This window comes from Punica granatum, chromosome 1, assembly GCF_007655135.1.
Source record: "Punica granatum isolate Tunisia-2019 chromosome 1, ASM765513v2, whole genome shotgun sequence".
In the NCBI taxonomy this organism is placed as follows: Eukaryota; Viridiplantae; Streptophyta; class Magnoliopsida; order Myrtales; family Lythraceae; genus Punica; species Punica granatum.
The window spans coordinates 29,431,956-29,449,801 of record NC_045127.1 but is presented as its reverse complement, the minus strand read 5'-3'; the positions used below and the strand labels follow the sequence as shown (position 1 = coordinate 29,449,801).

Here is a 17,846-nt window from a genome sequence, read left to right as displayed (position 1 = left end):
CGTACATCCAGTGGCTTCAACAGCGTGTACCCTTCAAGAGGCACGCGCTGTAAAGAACAACAAGAGATAATCGGAGACATCACACCAGGCGCCTACCACGGGCCACTTCAACAAATGAAGACCGGGGCATCCCCGATCAACATTCACACCGAGGCAATCTCGGTTCCATATTCACGGGGCAATTCTACAATTTCTTTCTAGTCAACAGGGGAAATTCGCATGCAATGCTTGCAAGGGCAAATGACACAGAGTTCAACTTCTGAGTGCACGAGAGTCAAACTTCCAAGAAAGCCGGCCCTCACAAAATAGGGCTAGCAACATGTAACAAGTCTCCATGAGGCGAAACACACCAAAGCGGCCTCGGCGATGCAAAGTCGAGGAGTTTCAAACAAAGACATGGGGTACAAAACAAACCCCAGCTGCAAGAAAAAAAACAGAGCGAAAAGAAGTGGGAAAAACCCACCAATGAAGAGAGAGAGAAAAGACGCGGGAAAAACCCGCCAATGAACAAAACAAGGTACTGCTGAGGTTTAAAACTCCGGCGCCGCCAATGCTGAGAAATCAACAAACCCCGACAAAAGGGGAGCAGTAGACACAACTCCTCGACGGAGACAGAAAACAATGCATTTGGAGGTTGAATCCTTCGAACCCTTCGCCCTTGCAAACTCGAGAGATAAAAGAATCGAGCCCGCTAGGTCGAAAACCCTTTTTGGGGCGGCCTAGGCAAAAGCTAGGGTAAAAGAGAGGCACGATCGGAAACCCTTTGGGGCAGTCGTGGCAAAAGGAAAGCTCTTCCCCTTTAGGTTGAGAGGTGCGGCCCCGAGGTGGGTGATCGTAGCAAAAGGATAGCAAAACGAAAGATAGATAAAATTGCCCCCTAGTCTTTCGCACATCGTGCGGACAAGGGATCCCCAAGGGAAGTGGCCAGTTTATCTATTCCAACATGATCCCCGATCGACTCACCAATACCATTCAACTGTCCAAGAAGGAACCTTCCTCAAGCACAGTGGGTAACTGAATACGCCGTCCAAGCAGTTCAGTACAACCTACACAACAGAAGGACGAAGGAAAATGGGGGTACATCTCACTGCAGGCGTGAACCCGTGTATCCTTTTAGCCTGGGACAACGTGCTTCCCAAGCTTTCTCTTTTCTCTTTGTCTTTGCATAACTCCAAATGGGTCACAGCCGCCCTTTTAACAGGCTACCACAGAGCCAAAATCCCAGACATTCCTCTCCGGGGGTCTAGTCATAACGCTTTGGAAATGGTCAGATCGAATCTGACCAAATCTGAACAGAAATCCCCAAGCAGATTGCAAATGCAGCCGCCCTACGGTACCCTATTGAGAGGGTTCAAAGCCGACGGGCGTGTCGAACAACCGATAGAACTGCTAAGGCATCGTCGGGGACATCTCGATATGCCCATACATAGCTAACAGGAACCCCGCGGAGGCCTTGCATCTAGGCCTCTAAGAACAGGACCCACTTGCACTGTCAAAGCAAAAATCTTCATGGGTTGCTCAGGCGACCCAAAACTGAAGATCTGCACGTCGCAACAACATTTTCATGCTTACCTGTGTCCATCACTTGTTAGTATTTCTCTTATGATTTACTAGTAATGCCAGGATCACAGGTATCACAAGCATCGCAAGAACTACGGCAGACTCTGATTCCCGACCACTCGGGATACGTAAGCGCTCCCCACCAGAGCTCGAGTCTCGGAATGCAAAACGTCGGCTTCCGACAAACTTCTCACAGAGCAAACATACTACTGCCCCAGAGGCAAGGCTTCGGTGAAATGACTTCATCCTAGCATCAACGCCGAACTGGTCATTCAACTGCACTGCAATCGAACAACGAGCGACAAAGCATTCTGTCACAGCATCACTTGCAGCGTCGACAAACACCAGCCTCAAATTGAATCACAATGATTCCTTCCGAACCTCATTCCATTCCCAAGCATTTGCACTCATATTAGACTTTGCATTAAACTACAAGTTTACTTTTCTGCATCCTTTCCGGGTCTGCTAACCCGTGCGAGTTTACTTTTCTGCATCCTTGCCGGGTCTGCTAACCCGTGCGAGCTTACTTTTCTGCAACCTTGCCGGGTCTGCTAACCCGTGCCAGTTTACTCTTCTGCATCCTTGCCGGGTCTGCTAACCCGTGCGAGCTTACTTTTCTGCAACCTTGCCGGGTCTGCTAACCCGTGCGAGCTTACTTTTCTGCATCCTTGCCGGGTCTGCTAACCCGTGCGAATTTTACTTTTCTGCAACCTTGCTAGGTCTGCTTGTTAGAAAACCGAACACGTGCGCAGCGGAAAGTTTAATTACGGTAAAAATCAAATTTTTATCGCGTGCTCGTTTAATCAAAAACTTTCAAGATCACATCTTGACATAAGAATCGCCTTCTAAACGAATAGATAACATCACACAATGAATCCATAAGAAAAGTTACGAACTTTTCACTAACCTTATTGATTCGAGTCGATCAAAATAGCCGTCCAAGTGTCCGGCCTCTAGCTCGTCCACACGAGCACGTCTCCACCAAGATTAGACTCCTCTCGACCCGTACACTCTGATCTAGGTCACCGATCTTGATCAGAATTGTCACGGAATGAAAAGATCTCTTCAAGGACGCCAAGGACAACACCGAAACGCCGAATCGGATCCGAGAAGAACTCCGATCAGCCTTGGGAGTTCACGGCAACAATTGTTCAGCCGTCTCTCCTCTTCCTCTCTTTCTAATATTAGGGTTTTCGATCAATTAACCTCTCTTGTTAACCGTAAGAACATATCTATATATATTCTTACCCTAGGGACTAAAATGCAATTATTAATTAATCCGAATTAATTAATAAATCACAAATGAGTCCTCACAATTTAAGTCATCCAATGACTTACCCTTATAGTTAGAAAGAAAGATTAAATAAGTCCTTGACACGAGTTTCCATAAATAGACGATCTATTTACAGAAACTCTCCAAATAAGGAAACTATCGTATTTCCTTAATTAGATTTATCCTTGATATTGAACTCGGCTTCAAGATGTGCTAGCACCCTCGCAACCACATTGTAAACCTCGTTCGATAATTAATTTCTAATTAACTTCCTTAATTAGAATTAATTCTTTTCTCGGTTTAGACACGCTCAATGTGTGTGACTAACTAGGTTCATCATCAAATGGCAATGGGATTATAGTATCAACTCATTTGATACTACCAGAAACTCTTTCCATAACCGAAAACATAATTCCCAAAATGCCCTTGGTTCCCAAAATTCACGAGTGACACCTAGCAGCATATCGTGACAATCCAAAAGATGACGAATGTATAATTGGAACATTCTGATGAACCTATGATCGTATATACCATGCACTGAATCCTTTCACTACAAGATCCCGATCTAGCTAGAGCTACGGTAAATGCCAAACTCTATAGCCGATCATATGGACTCTTTAATTTCATTCTTAGATCCATAGCACTTGAACAGAAACTCCTTTCTATTCAAGTCTATCTACCCCGGCCGAGGATTTCTCGATCCATAATAAAACTCATATCCATAGGACATTTTCCCTGTTTACTCAGGTTAGTGAATCCCGTCTTGATCAGACACCTAACTCCAAGTATAACTAACTAAGACCACTATCTGCCGAATACTCACGCTAAGCACAAATACATTAGCAGTAGCAAATCTTAATTACCTATACTTGAGATAGCGTTCCATCTCAGGTCTAAGGACTATATGCACTAATACGATCCAGACAACATTCATTGACATTAGTAAATTACCGTATGAATGTTATCTGCACGTCACGTTCGACTACTTATCATATAAGTATCCACATATCTGTCATGATAACAGTTATAAAATAGCATGAGACTCACTACTCCATCTTCATTAGTATCTGTATACTAATCATGGAAACAGATAGAGGTGACGATCTATCTGGAGAAATAATGTACAGTTAAGTCTCCTACGATCGTGAACAGTTTAAAGATATTCTTACCGAATTACTTCGTCACTCATATTCTTAACTCTTAAGAATGAAGCATTCAAAATATCTTAAGGACTTTATTCCAATAAACATAGACAATATACGAATAATATAATAAACATTATTGCCATAAAAGGAATTATCCAAATACATAAATCAAGCTCTAGGGCATATCACTAACAATCTCCCACTTGCACTAGAGTCACTCAGTACAGTATCTAAGACCCATCTTCTCAAGATGTTTGTCTAGCTGCAGCTGCGTCATGGCCTTCGTGAGTGGATCAGCAACATTATCTGCTGAAGCTACTTTCTGCACAGCTACATCGCCTCTCCCGATAATCTCCCTAATAATATGATATCTCCTCTCAATGTGTTTGGACTTCTGATGTGACCTCGGTTCCTTTGCTTGAGCAATCGCTCCAATATTATCACAGTACAGCTCTACTGGTGACGATATGGAGTGAACAATACCCAATTCAGTCACAAACTTCCGAATCCAAACTGCCTCCTTCGCTGCATCAGATGCGGCAATATACTCAGCCTCTGTAGTGGAATCTGCAGTCGTCTCTTGCTTAGAACTCTTCCAGCTAACTGCACCTCCATTACATATGAATATATAACCGGAGATAGACTTTCTATCATCCACATCTGATTGAAAATCAGAATCTGTAAACCCGTCTAGTCTCAACTCACCTCCTCCATATACCAGAACCATATCCTTAGTTCTTCTCAAGTACTTAAGGATGTTCTTGACAGCAGTCCAATGATCAAGTCCTGGGTTGGATTGATACCTGCTAGTCATACTAACAGCATACGCAATATCCGGCCTTGTACACAGCATAGCATACATCAGGCTACCTATAGCCGAAGCATAAGGCACCTGTGCCATCTTCTCTCTCTCCTCAGGAGTCTTGGGAGACATGGCTTTAGAGAGATGGATACCGTGTCTCACAGGGAGCAACCCTCTTCTGGAATCTTGCATGTTGAACCTCTTCAACACCTTATCCAGATATAGAGCTTGGGATAGACCTATCAATCTTTTCGGTCTATCTCTATAGATCCGAATACCTAGTATATAGGTCGCTTCGCCCAAATCCTTCATGGAGAAAGTATTAGACAACCAGACCTTTACAGAAGTGAGCATACCAACATCATTACCCATCAGCAGAATGTCATCCACGTATAATACAAGAAAGGCGATCATGCTCCCACTAGCCTTCTTATACACACATGGTTCATCTTCGTTCTTGATGAAGCCAAAGGACTTTACGGCCTCATCAAAACGTCGATTCCAACTCCTCGAAGCCTGCTTAAGACCATAAATGGATCTCTTAAGCTTGCACACCTTGGACTTATCCTTGGATTCAAAACCCTTGGGTTGGTCCATGAATATGTCTTCCTCAATGTATCCGTTGAGGAAGGCGGTCTTGACATCCATCTGCCAAACCTCATAATCATAGTGCGTAGCAACGGCTAGCATTATCCTAATGGACTTCAGCATGGCTATAGGCGAGAAAGTCTCCTCATAGTCGACTCCCTGCTTCTGGCGATAACCCTTCGCCACTAGCCTAGCTTTATAGGTCTCTACCTTACCATCAGCACCAATCTTCCTCTTGAAAATCCATTTGTTCCCTATAGGTACTATACCTTTAGGAGGATCAACAAGATCCCAGACTTGGTTCTTGCTCATGGAGTCCATCTCGGACTTCATGGCCTCTAGCCATTTAGAAGAATCTATATCTGATATAGCTTCCTCATAAGTGGTAGGATCATCCTTATGATCATTATCTCCATGAACGAACAACTCTTGTACGTTCTCATGGAGATTAAGGTATCTCGCGGGAGTATGAGTTACCCTACCAGACCTTCGAGGTTCTGTGACATTCTCAATCTGAATAGATGTCTCAACTGGTTTATCAATGTCCATCGAAATGGACATCTGATCGGTTTGTGGTACTAATAACGCCTCATCAAGTACTATCTGCCTTCCCATGCCACCTTCCTGGACAAACTGTTTCTCCAAAAAGATCGCATATCTACTAATAACAACCCTTTGCTCAGTAGGGAAATAAAAATAGTATCCAAGGCTGTCACTTGGATAACCAACAAACCTGCCTTTCTCGGACCGGGTTTCCAACTTATCGGTCTTCTGCTTCTTAATGAATGCAGGACAACCCCAAATCTTAACGTGCTTAAGACTAGGTGTCCTACCATTCCATATCTCATATGGAGTGGTAGAGACCGACTTGTTTGGAATTCTGTTAAGCAAGTAACACGCGGTTTGCAGCGCATATCCCTACATCGAAATTGGGAGATCTGTATAGCTCATCATCGACCGAACCATATCCAACAGGGTACGGTTCCTCCTTTCAGAAACTCCATTCAACTGTGGTGTTCCTAGTGGAGTAAATTGAGAAACAATACCGTGTTCCTTCAGGAAGTCACCAAACTCAGTACTCATGTACTCTCCTCCTCAATCAGATCGAAGAGTCTTGATGCTCTTTCCTTTCTGCTTTTCTACTTCAGCCTTGAATTCCTTGAACTTTTCAAAAGATTCGTGTTTATACTTCATAAGATAAACATATCCAAAACGAGAATAATCATCGGTAAAGGTGATAAAGTAGGAATATCCACCCCTAGCCACTTCACTAAATGGAACACACACATCACTATGTATGAGTTCTAAAACTTCCTTAGCCCTCTCCATCTGTCCCACAAATGGAGTCCTAGTCATCTTGCCTTTAAGACAAGACTCGCAAGTTGAATTGGGTTCAGAACCCAATGGAACTATAAGTCCCATCTTCTCCAACTTACTTATCCTATCATCTGCAACATGCCCTAGTCTAAGGTGCCAAAGTTGCTTTAAACTTGGAATAGATTCGGATACGGTGTTGATTTCAATCGTGTTCGGAATCGTTTCATTTCTAGCTCTAAGATAATAAAGGCCATCGTGTAAATAACCAACGCCAATAACTTTATTACCATAATAAATGTTGCAAACATCATGTCTGAAATCAAACAAGTATCCACTCCTAGTCAAACTAGAAACAGAAATAATGTTCCGATAGGCATTTGGTAAAACTAAAACACGATCTAGAAATAAAACATGTCCATCCAGATGTAATGAAGTCGACCCCATAGCTTTGGCCGCAACACTTGCTCCATTGCCGATCTTTAAGCAGACTTCATTCCTTCCAAGGACCCTACTGCTTGCTAGCCCCTGCATAGAGGTACAAACGTGTGAGCTTGCACCAGTATCAAGAACCCAAGCTGTAGATGAGCTATATGAACCATTGGAACTAACATAACAAGAGATAGACATACCTTCTAAAGGTTTCTTTCCCTTATTTGCCTTCAATGAGGCGAGGTACTGTTGACAGTTCCTCTTCCAATGTCCATCCTTGCCGCAGTGGAAACAAGTTCCCTTATTCCCAACAACCTTTGCCTTGCCCTTATTCTTGGACACCCCTGCTGACTGCTGAGGAACAGAGCCTTTCTTGGACTTCTTATTCTTCTTCCCAGTCTTACTGGAAGAAGTACCAGCCACAAGAACGATTTCCTTATCCTTCCTTTTGTTGTTCATGGCATTCTGTGCAGTGACCAACATGTTCAACAGCTCAGACAACGAACATGATAACTTGTTCATGTGAAAGTTCACAATGAACCCTAAGAAAGAATCTGGGAGAGACTGAAGAACTAAATCCACATGGAGTTCTTTGTCCATCTGAAACTCAAGCTTCTCAAGCTGTTGAATCAGCCTGATCATCTTCTGCACATGAGCTGCGACTTCAGTTCCCTCTTGCATTCTCGCACGGAACAATTCCTTCGATATCTCATATCGTGCGGTCCTGCTATTCTCCCCATAGAGCTCCCTGAGATTCTTCAAGATCTCACGAGAACTCTTCATGTTCTCATGCTGCTTTTGCAACTCATTGCTCATGGAAGCAAGCATATAGCAGCGGACCTTCGTGTCATCAACAGACCACTGATCATATGCGTCCTGCTGATCACTCGTAGCATCCCCGCCAAGGAGTTCAATCTCCTGAGTCTCCAGGATATATCCCAGAGCCTCCATGTTTAGGACAATGTTCAGGTTACGGAGCCAGTCCGAAAAGTTAGGCTCAGTGAGCCTATTATCATTCAGTATGCACGAGAGAGGATTCATAGATTTCATACTTATCATGACTACAGAAAATAACAAGATAAAATTAATGAATCTATGTATATATAACCATAATGACCATGGACTTTCAATCAAAATGGTCTCCCACTATCTTTTCGAATCCTACACTTCCAAAATAGGAAATGGGAATCCTAATCGAGAAAAATTCCTAGCGGGTGATTGAATTCTCATAAAATACTAATTCCCTCAGGTACCTGCCATTATTGGAAACATGTATTCTACAAGTGAACAACTCTTTATTCAGTACATCTCTATGTACGGCTCAATCAATTCGGCTCCTAGTACTCTGGACCTCAGGTGCCTGCCGTTATTGGTCCATTATACATAGTTAAGTCTAACCCACCAAACCCTAGATATCAGCTACCTCAGGTGCCTGCCGTTATTGGTAACTGACAATCTAAACATCACATGTTTTAAAACATTCATGCAAAAAGATCTCTTAGTTTGTCTCGTGCCCCCGTGTGTCCACGACCGACAATGAAACAAATTAAAACTCTCTGGAGAATGCTTTGGTGGAGAGCCATGACAGAGGTTCGCAACCTCATACCATTCTCGACTTAATATTTTAATTTGGAAGATTTTTTTTAAGGTGACCTAATTACTATTCGGTTTCACTTTGCACATTATCCGTATTCACACATCACATGCATAAATATGTACTCGGAATTGATAAAAACATGATCATGGACTTGCTATTAGCCTAATCCTAGAGCCACAAGAATTAAGCAAAAATTTCCTAAAGTCCATAATCACACACCATGCTCGAAATTTATAAAAGGAAACTAATAGCATAAAAGGAAATAAATTTCATGCCAATTTTGTAACTCTTTACAAAATATCCAAATGTCACATATTAGGAAATTTCCAATTTTGAAAAATATACAAGTTATCATATATCTAGTGTATCTTCAAAATTCCTTTTTGATATCAAATATCAAATTTCTAATCTCATTAGAATAGGATATCAAATATCCAATTTCCATAAAATTAAATTTTACGGAAACAATTTTGGTAATTAATTGTTTCGGAAATCTAATTTCCAAAATAGCAAAAATTGCTCGTTATGCCATTGTTAGGGACTCGAAACGACCCGTCACACTTCAGCCATTACAGCCATGTTCTGACCGAGAAGAACAGCTTATTAGCAAAACATGCCGGCAACTCTTAGCCGCTGTTCTTTGCACAAATGTCCAGCAATTAGCATTAGCTACCAGACAACCTAGCAACCCGTGAGTGGCAACCAAAAATTTTCTTCACCCACCAAGCAGCGGTAGTGATTCAGCCGAGAAAATCAATCTAATCGTATTGTCAAGGTCGGTCACGAAAACAATTACTGTGCCCCATTCGATATCGATTTATCAAACAATTTATTAAATCACAATCAACCACCAAAATTATGCACAATACATGTATCTAATCGTATAGAAGGGTGGCTCTGATACCACTGTTAGAAAACCGAACACTTGCGCAGCAGAAAGTTTAATTACGGTAAAAATCAAATTTTTATCGCGTGCTCGTTTAATCAAAAACTTTCAAGATCACATCTTGACATAAGAATCACCTTCTAAACGAATAGATAACATCACACAATGAGTCCTCACAATTTAAGTCATCCAATGACTTACCCTTATAGTTAGAAAGAAAGATTAAATAAGTCATTAACACGAGTTTCCATAAATAGACGATCTATTTACAGAAACTCTCCAAATAAGGAAACTATCGTATTTCCTTATTTAGATTTATCCTTGATATTGAACTTGGCTTCAGGATGTGCTAGCACCCTCGCAACCACATTGCAAACCTCGTTCGATAATTAATTTCTAATTAACTTCCTTAATTAGAATTAATTCTTTTCTCGGTTTAGGCACGCTCAATGTGTGTGACTAACTAGGTTCATCATCAAATGGCAATGGGATTATAGTATGAACTCATTTGATACTACCAAAAACTCTTTCCGTAACCGAAAACATAATTCCCAAAATGCCTTTGGTTCCCAAAGTTCACGAGTGACACCTAGCAGCATATCGTGACAATCCAAAAGATGACGAATGTATAATTGGAACATTCTGATGAACCTATGATCGTATATACCATGCACTGAATCTTTTCACTACAAGATCCCGATCTAGCTAGAGCTACGGTAAATGCCAAACTCTATAGCCGATCATATGGACTCTCTAATTTCATTCTTGGATCCATAGCACTTGAACAGAAACTCCTTTCTATTCAAGTCTATCTACCCCGGCCGAGGATTTCTCGATCCAGAATAACACTCATATCCATAGGACATTTTCCCTGTTTACTCAGGTTAGTGAATCCCGTCTTGATCAGACACCTAACTCCAAGTATAACTAACTAAGACCACTATCTGCCGAATACTCACGCTAAGCACAAATACATTAGCAGTAGCAAATCTTAATTACCTATACTTGAGATAGCGTTCCATCTCAGGTCTAAGGACTATATGCACTAATACGATCCAGACAACATTCATTGACATTAGTAAATTACCGTATGAATGTTATCTGCACGTCACGTTCGACTACTTATCATATAAGCATCCACATATCTGTCATGATAACAGTTATCAAATAGCATGAGACTCACTACTCCATCTTCATTAGTATCTGTATAATAATCATGGAAACAGATAGAGGTGACGATCTATCTAGAGAAATAATGTCCAGTTAAGTCTTCTACGATCGTGAACAGTTTAAAGATATTCTTACCGAATTACTTCGTCACTCATATTCTTAACTCTTAAGAATGAAGCATTCAAAATATCTTAATGACTTTATTCCAATAAACATAGACAATATACGAATAATAGAATAAACATTATTGCCATAAAAGGAATTATCCAAATACATAAATCAAGCTCTAGGGCATATCACTAACACTGCTAACCCGTGCAAGTTTACTCTTTTGTATCCATGCCGGGTCTGCTAACCCGTGCGAGCTTAATTTCCTACACCGCAAGTTCGCCGAGCCACCTCGCTCATGCCTCTTGCAACCTTGTCGGGTTTGCTAACCCGTGCAAGCTTACTTTTCTGCAACCTTGCCGGGTCTACTAACCCGTGCGAGATTACTTTCCTGCACCGCAAGTTCGCCGAGCCACCTCGCTCGTGCCTCTTGCAACTTTGCCGGGTCTGCTAACCCGTGCGAGCTTACTTTTCTGCAACCTTGTCGGGTCTGCTAACCCGTGCGAGCTTACTTTTCTGCATCCTTGCCGGGGGTCTGCTAACCCGTGCGAGCTGACTTTCCTACACCGCAAGTTCGCCGAGCCACCTCGCTCATGCCTCTTGCAACCTTGCCGGGTCTGCTAACCCGTGCGAGTTTACTTTTCTGCATCCTTGCCGGGTCTGCTAACCCGTGCGAGCTTACTTTTCTGCATCCTTGCCGGGTCTGCTAACCCGTGCGAGCTTACTTTTCTGCAACCTTGCTGGGTCTGCTAACCCGTGGAGCTTACTTTTCTGCATTCTTGCCGGGTCTGCTAACCCGTGCGAGCTTACTTTTCTGCATTCTTGCCGGGTCTGCTAACCCGTGCGAGTTTACTTTTTTGCAACCTTGCCGGGTCTGCTAACCCATGCCAGTTTACTCTTCTGCATCCTTGCCGGGTCTACTAACCCGTGCGAGCTTACTTTTCTACAACCTTGCCGGGTCTGCTAACCCGTGCGAGCTTACTTTTCTGCATCCTTGCCGGGTCTGCTAACCCGTGTGAGCTTACTTTTCTGCATCGCAAGTTCGCCGAGCCACCTCGCTCGTGCCTCTTGCAAACTTGCCGGGTCTACTAACCCGTGCGAGTTTACTTTTCCGCAACCTTGCTGGGTCTGCTAACCCGTGTGAGTTTACTTTTCTGCAACCTTGCCGAGTTTGCTAACCCGTGGGAGTTTACTTTTCTGCAACCTTGCCGGGTCTGCTAATCTGTGCGAGCTTACTTTCCTACACCGCAAGTTCGCCGAGCCACCTCGCTCGCGCCTCTTGCAACCTTGCCGGGTCTGCTAACCCGTGCGAGTTTACTTTATTGCTTCTCAAGTTTGCTGTGTCCTCTCACTTGCACTTCTTGCAAAACTTAGGGCAAGCGCCCTCTCTTTTGCCCTGCACTTTGCACTTTCCCTTAAGCTTAGCACTTCCCTTTTACCTTTGCACTCTCTACTTTCAACCGCGCACTGTTTGGATGTTTCCCTTTTATGTCATTTCATGTTACTGCATATGCTGTCTTCGTACATCTTTTATTTACTTTATGCAAAAGCTTGTCCAAACCTTATTTTATTTCTTCCTTTTTCACATTAGGTACACAATTCCCTTCATATCCAAAGAGGGATGAAAAGATTGTCAAGGGAGATGGCAAAGCGAATCACTCTGACTAAAACAAGGTTCTTCTTTATGTCTTTGGCCGAATCCTCTATCCGAGCATCCAGCCAAAGAGGGGCAAGCTGTCAGCACCCCATTTTGGTCCATCAAGCAGACAAGGCTCATCGAGAACGTACAATGCTATGACTCGAGTGTGGATACAAAAAAACGGCTCAACAGAGCGGAAAATCACTATTCATCCTCAAGTCGGTGAAATCGGGCAAATGACACATACACCTGACAGAAGGCTCTAGAGGTCACCAAAAGGCAACAGAGCGACCAGAGAGCTCAACAATTTCCAAAACCGGCATTTTCAGTATATCACACGGACGGTACTATTTTCCGATAGTTTGCTCGATCGTCGGAAGATAGTTAATATTGGACTTCAAAAATCCACTTCAATGCCAAACAGATGAAAAGTGTCCCCAAAGGCATTTTGCAAATCATCTGCTCTATACAGAACAACTTTCTGTATACAGACAACTTTTCAGTGGAAGTCCAAAAATGTCGGTTTCCTAGAGAAAAGTTAATTCCAAATGTCATATTCGGCCATGCTCCACCAACACAAAGAGCATGAACAATGCTTCAGATTGTCTCTTGGAAGTCACACAGACACTTCAAATGACTTCCGAGCGGCAAAACAAGCATACCCCTCTTCGGAAGAGTATAGCCGGAGACTGGTCTGATAGAATTACGGCAAACGAAGTTCATACCGCATTGCCCTGAAAATTCTAGCGGACATTCACAATTGGGCAAAACAGACAGCAAAATCCTTTTCAGTTTCCCGAGTAACCTCGGAGGAGCGGAAATGGCCATTTTCAGTGGAAATGCATATTCGGAGGCCCTTTTTACGGAAACTTGACGCTGGGTGTCTACCCTACACCATGCTAGCCTTCTCAAGGCTCAACGTGGAATCGTCGAAATAAATCACACGACTCATCTAGACCTCCCGAGCAGTGATTTAGAGGTCTCAGGTACACTTTTCAAGTCCTTGGAGATCTGATTTTGATAAACAGAGATTACAGTAATCTCCGGAGTGCTCAAGCAACTCAGAAATCATTCTGAGAAATCCAGTTTCGGCCTCCTAGGACGTCTCCAGCCTCACGTTAACATTACCGGCTTAAGGGACAATTGTTCACGTTGTCTGACAATTTATGTCAAAATGACCAACGTGAGATGCAGACACAAGATATGCTGTCAGAAGCGGACAACTTCGCTCTGGTTACTTGCAATGAGCAAAACCGGCTTCCGAGCCTCACACACATCCGGGACATTTCTCCATGAAAAATGTCAATCTTGGGCTCATTAACTCCGTTTTCTCGCGTATATTGACAATTCGACGTTCAATTCGAACCACGAACTTCGAATGCACGACCAATCGAGACTCGAGCTTTCTCCCGGTTTCTCCTCACGAGCCGTGGGGTCCACGGGCTGCCCAAGAGCAATCACCCCTTTGCCCCAAACAATTCGGCCTTATCCTCTTCCTCTCTTGCACACTTGCACCAAAATATCTTCAAGTCTTCCAAGATCACACTCCAACTTCACTTCCATGCCATTAATGCTTCTTGGCTCATCTTCATGAAGAATGCATGGAGGAGATTCATCCTTATCTTGCTTAGCAAATTCGGATCCCCATAAGCATGCCCTTAATCAAGCTTTTTCACACTTAATTGCACTTAAGCATAGCCTATATATTGTCCAAATATCATTAACTTAATCATACACCTTCAAGCACTCTCTCTCTAGCATTTCTCACTCAAACAAAAGCTCTCAAACTCTCAAGGAGTTCAGCAAAATCGCAGATCAGCAAGAACAAGCAAAACCAAGCAAAACTGGCAAAGTCTTAAGTCGGAATCCATCCCGGCTTAAATCCAAACGTTACCAAACTTCATATCCCACATGTTTTTGACCCCCTCTATCCATTTCTGAGCTTAGATTTTGAGTTTGAAGCCTCTAAACCATAGAACCAGCCGTGAACAAAATCTGGACAGATTTGGTCCTTCTCGGGTCAAAAATGTCAAATCGGGTTTCAAGCCTTTCCAAGTCGGTTTGAGCTACCAAAACCCATCAAACACCTCCCCACACAACTCTAGGGTGTCAAGGAGTCAAGAAGTCCAAGAAACACCCGTCGGTTTAACCCCAGGAAGAAGAAACAGCCCGACTGCCCAGTCGAGTCGAAATTTCTGACTGTTTGTACGGTTTTCTTGCAGATCGGGTCGATCCAGGACTCTTTTCAGAAAACGACCACCACAGCCACCTCCGGAGGTGAGTTAGCAGTCGGGAGCCGTTAGCCTTGCTCAAATATTCCATCGGGAGCCTCCGTGGCGACGTCCGACCCGACTTGTGCCAGTCGGGTCCGAAATTCCAGACGTGCTCTGTTTTAGATATTTTTGCAGGACTGTACGGGTCGACCCGGCAACTCTGGGAACAAACGACTACCACGGTCACCAAGAGGGGTCCCTTGGCTACCCAAGGCCGCCGACCTTGCCTCAAAATTCCATCGGGAGCCTCCGTGGCGACGTCCGACCCGACTTGTGCCAGTCGGGTCTGTCCAGTATTCCAGTCGGGTCTATTTGGTGCCATTCGGGTCTGTTCAACGGAAAACAGCCCAAACCCGACCCATCAACGGTCCAACCCGACTCTTGAAGGTCCCATCCCGCATCTCGGGACTAGGTATGACCATTCCCGAATTAGAGGAGCTAGGACTTTTACATTCTTGTTGCGTTTATGGAGTTATAAGGGGTTTTATGTATGTTTTATTTTCAAGTTTTAATCTTTATACATTTTCCATATTATATCATGCATATTTATCCTTGATTTATATGCTAGCATGTCGGGAAACACTTGGATCGTAGTCGAGAAGAACATCTCGACCCGGGAAAGGCAAAGAGCTCACGGGTTTCCCTCCAAGGGAGGTGACCGAATGCTCTCTGGCTCCTTTCGGGCAAGGAACGATCTTCTTGACCCGATCCAAGTTCGATTCCCGAGTTTCATCGTATTTTCTCATGTGCATGAAGTCGGTATTGTTTTATAGATTCCTTAAATAACTTGTTTGTGCATGTTTCCATGTTCGAATGCGTTATTCAAATCATGGCAATACCGACTTTCGTTTAATCGTGTCATTTATAATGTTTGTCATTTAAGCATGCGAGAAATGATTCGAAATGAGACGGGGAAACGTCGTGGAACCCCATTCGGGCCATGGGACCTCTCGGCTATCTCGAAGGAGAAGTAACCGAGAGCCTCTTATTCTTGTACGGGTTGCATGAGGCATCCTCTTCCCGTTTTGAGTCCGTTCTCGGCTTTCGTGTAATTTGCAATTTACATTATCGTCGCAATATCGCATGAAAATGTCTTTTCAAAACAAAGCATGCATGGATTCGAGTATCGATGACTCATTCGGGTCATTCGGTTACGAGGGTAGTTTCGGTCATTGGACCAAATTATCCTCGATCCTTATGGAATCGTCTTAGTTGTCGAGTCGCGAATCGTTTTCACAATTAATGCATTCGGCACAACCCTTAAGTATTAATTCCACAAACGGGTTAATCGGGACGCTTACATGATTAAACCCACTTCACACTAATAAAGTTTACACGAATTGGCCATTAACTGATAACTCGCGTCGATGAGTTGTCAAATGACGTTGGTGCCCTTTTCAAACTTATCAATTTCAAAACCCGAAACGCGCGGTCCGGTGTAGCATGGACGTCTGAAAATGGCTTCTGTGTCTCAACTTGAGTTTTTACCTGATTCCAGGTAACTCAGGTCAGGATACTAAAGATCTTTCTAGATCACTTCCGGGCAGATCGACCGGTTCTTTGGCTTTTTCGGGGTTCTTGCACAACCTTGGACGATCCAGGAAATTGGTCGACACCAGCTACAGGCCAAGGTGGCCCGCACTGCGATGTTCCCCTTTTCTGAAAACAATTTTCTAATAAAGGGCAAAATCGTCTTTTCACAATTAAACGACACCCTTAGGGTTAGCATGACAGAAAACACTACAGTACGGGATAAGAACGGACTACCTGTTCAGGTGCAGGTTCATCTGCATAGCCTTTTCTTTTCTAACTGATGAGTTTCTGTCATCCTAACATAGACTCGGGTAACTAGAACGGTTATCTCTGTCAGAAAACATGCAAAATGCTGATTAACCTTTCACTCGACTTAACCAAATCCTAGAAAATGGTTAGGCGGAACTCTAGGTTCCAAATCTAGAGTCAAAATACAAGTTTGGATCAATTCAGTGGTAATTCAGTGTGACAACACCAAATCACTGTAAAAGCAATCCACACACACGAAACTTGACTACGAACACCCGACATGTCAGGTTCTCAAACCAAAGCCGAATGCTAAAACATTGGCACGTGCTTGTTTGTCTAGGATAGGATTTGCATGCCAAAATACCCCGGATTAACAACTTGTTAATTCACGTAAACACGACAATAACAAACACCTTGTCTGTTATTAACATGTTGCTTGTTATCTTTCCGCACCTGTTTGCCGTACGGGTTGAGCCTGATTCCTAGGCCGAATAATATTAGGGTTCAACGCCCTAATCATCAAGCACAGGGTCCAACGCCCTATTCATTGAGAGCGCATGTCGAATTTCAATTTTTCGGTGTTTTCCTAAACTCACAGTGAGTTAGAGCGGAATAATAACCGAATCCAAACTGATTGAGATTCACCTATTTGTAATTATGATTTGATGTATTTTTGAGAGTTCATTGTAAGGATTTTTGTTTTGTACATTCAATATGTAAGAATCTCAGTTGGCGAGCAAACGGTCCGAGAGTCGAATCATTCGAATCGGTTTCATGCTTGCCCAAAGGAAAGTAAATCCAAGATCTCGCGGTTCAGGTTCACGCAGGGATTCAACCTCCATGGTTTGATGAACTGTATCGCAAGATTGCGAACCAATTCCCCGACATATAGATTCACTTCTCTCCCGGCTTCTCAACCGACATCGTTTAATTCATCGAGTTTACGGTGTCAAAACGTGCGAGCCGAGCGCAACTTAATCTACGCGGTAAATAATAAAACATGCAAGCCTAGCAAACCAGAGTACCGAAAGGGCGTGCGGGATATAGGCCCGCACGCAACATGAACCCTCGAACACGGACTTTCCGGTTCCGCACAGACCAATGCCTTAACAACAACTAGGTGTTCCATACCCCTAGACCCGGGTAACTTATCCGTCCTTGACCTTCGGGTCGTAAAATGATTAGTGGCGACTCCTTCTCTCACGCGTGTCCGTCACGCGTCCCCACGGGAAGGTGGACACTCTCAAGCCGCGCGATCCAAAAGCGCGCATGCGGGC

At 43.5% G+C, this 17,846-nt stretch overlaps 1 protein-coding gene across 1 annotated transcript; it reads right to left on the bottom strand.

Annotated features, from left to right (window-relative positions):
- Positions 1-4,192: 4,192 nt before the first annotated feature.
- On the bottom strand, positions 4,193-4,879 carry LOC116205113 (secreted RxLR effector protein 161-like). Its single transcript, XM_031537600.1, has one exon. The coding sequence runs from the start codon at positions 4,877-4,879 to the stop codon at positions 4,193-4,195; it is 687 nt and encodes a 228-aa protein (XP_031393460.1).
- Positions 4,880-17,846: the final 12,967 nt, after the last annotated feature.

What these genes read in the sequence shown, in the direction of transcription:
- LOC116205113 (XM_031537600.1), bottom strand. Translation starts at nt 4,879, where the DNA reads ATGGCACAGGTGCCTTATGCTTCGGCTATAGGTAGCCTGATGTATGCT.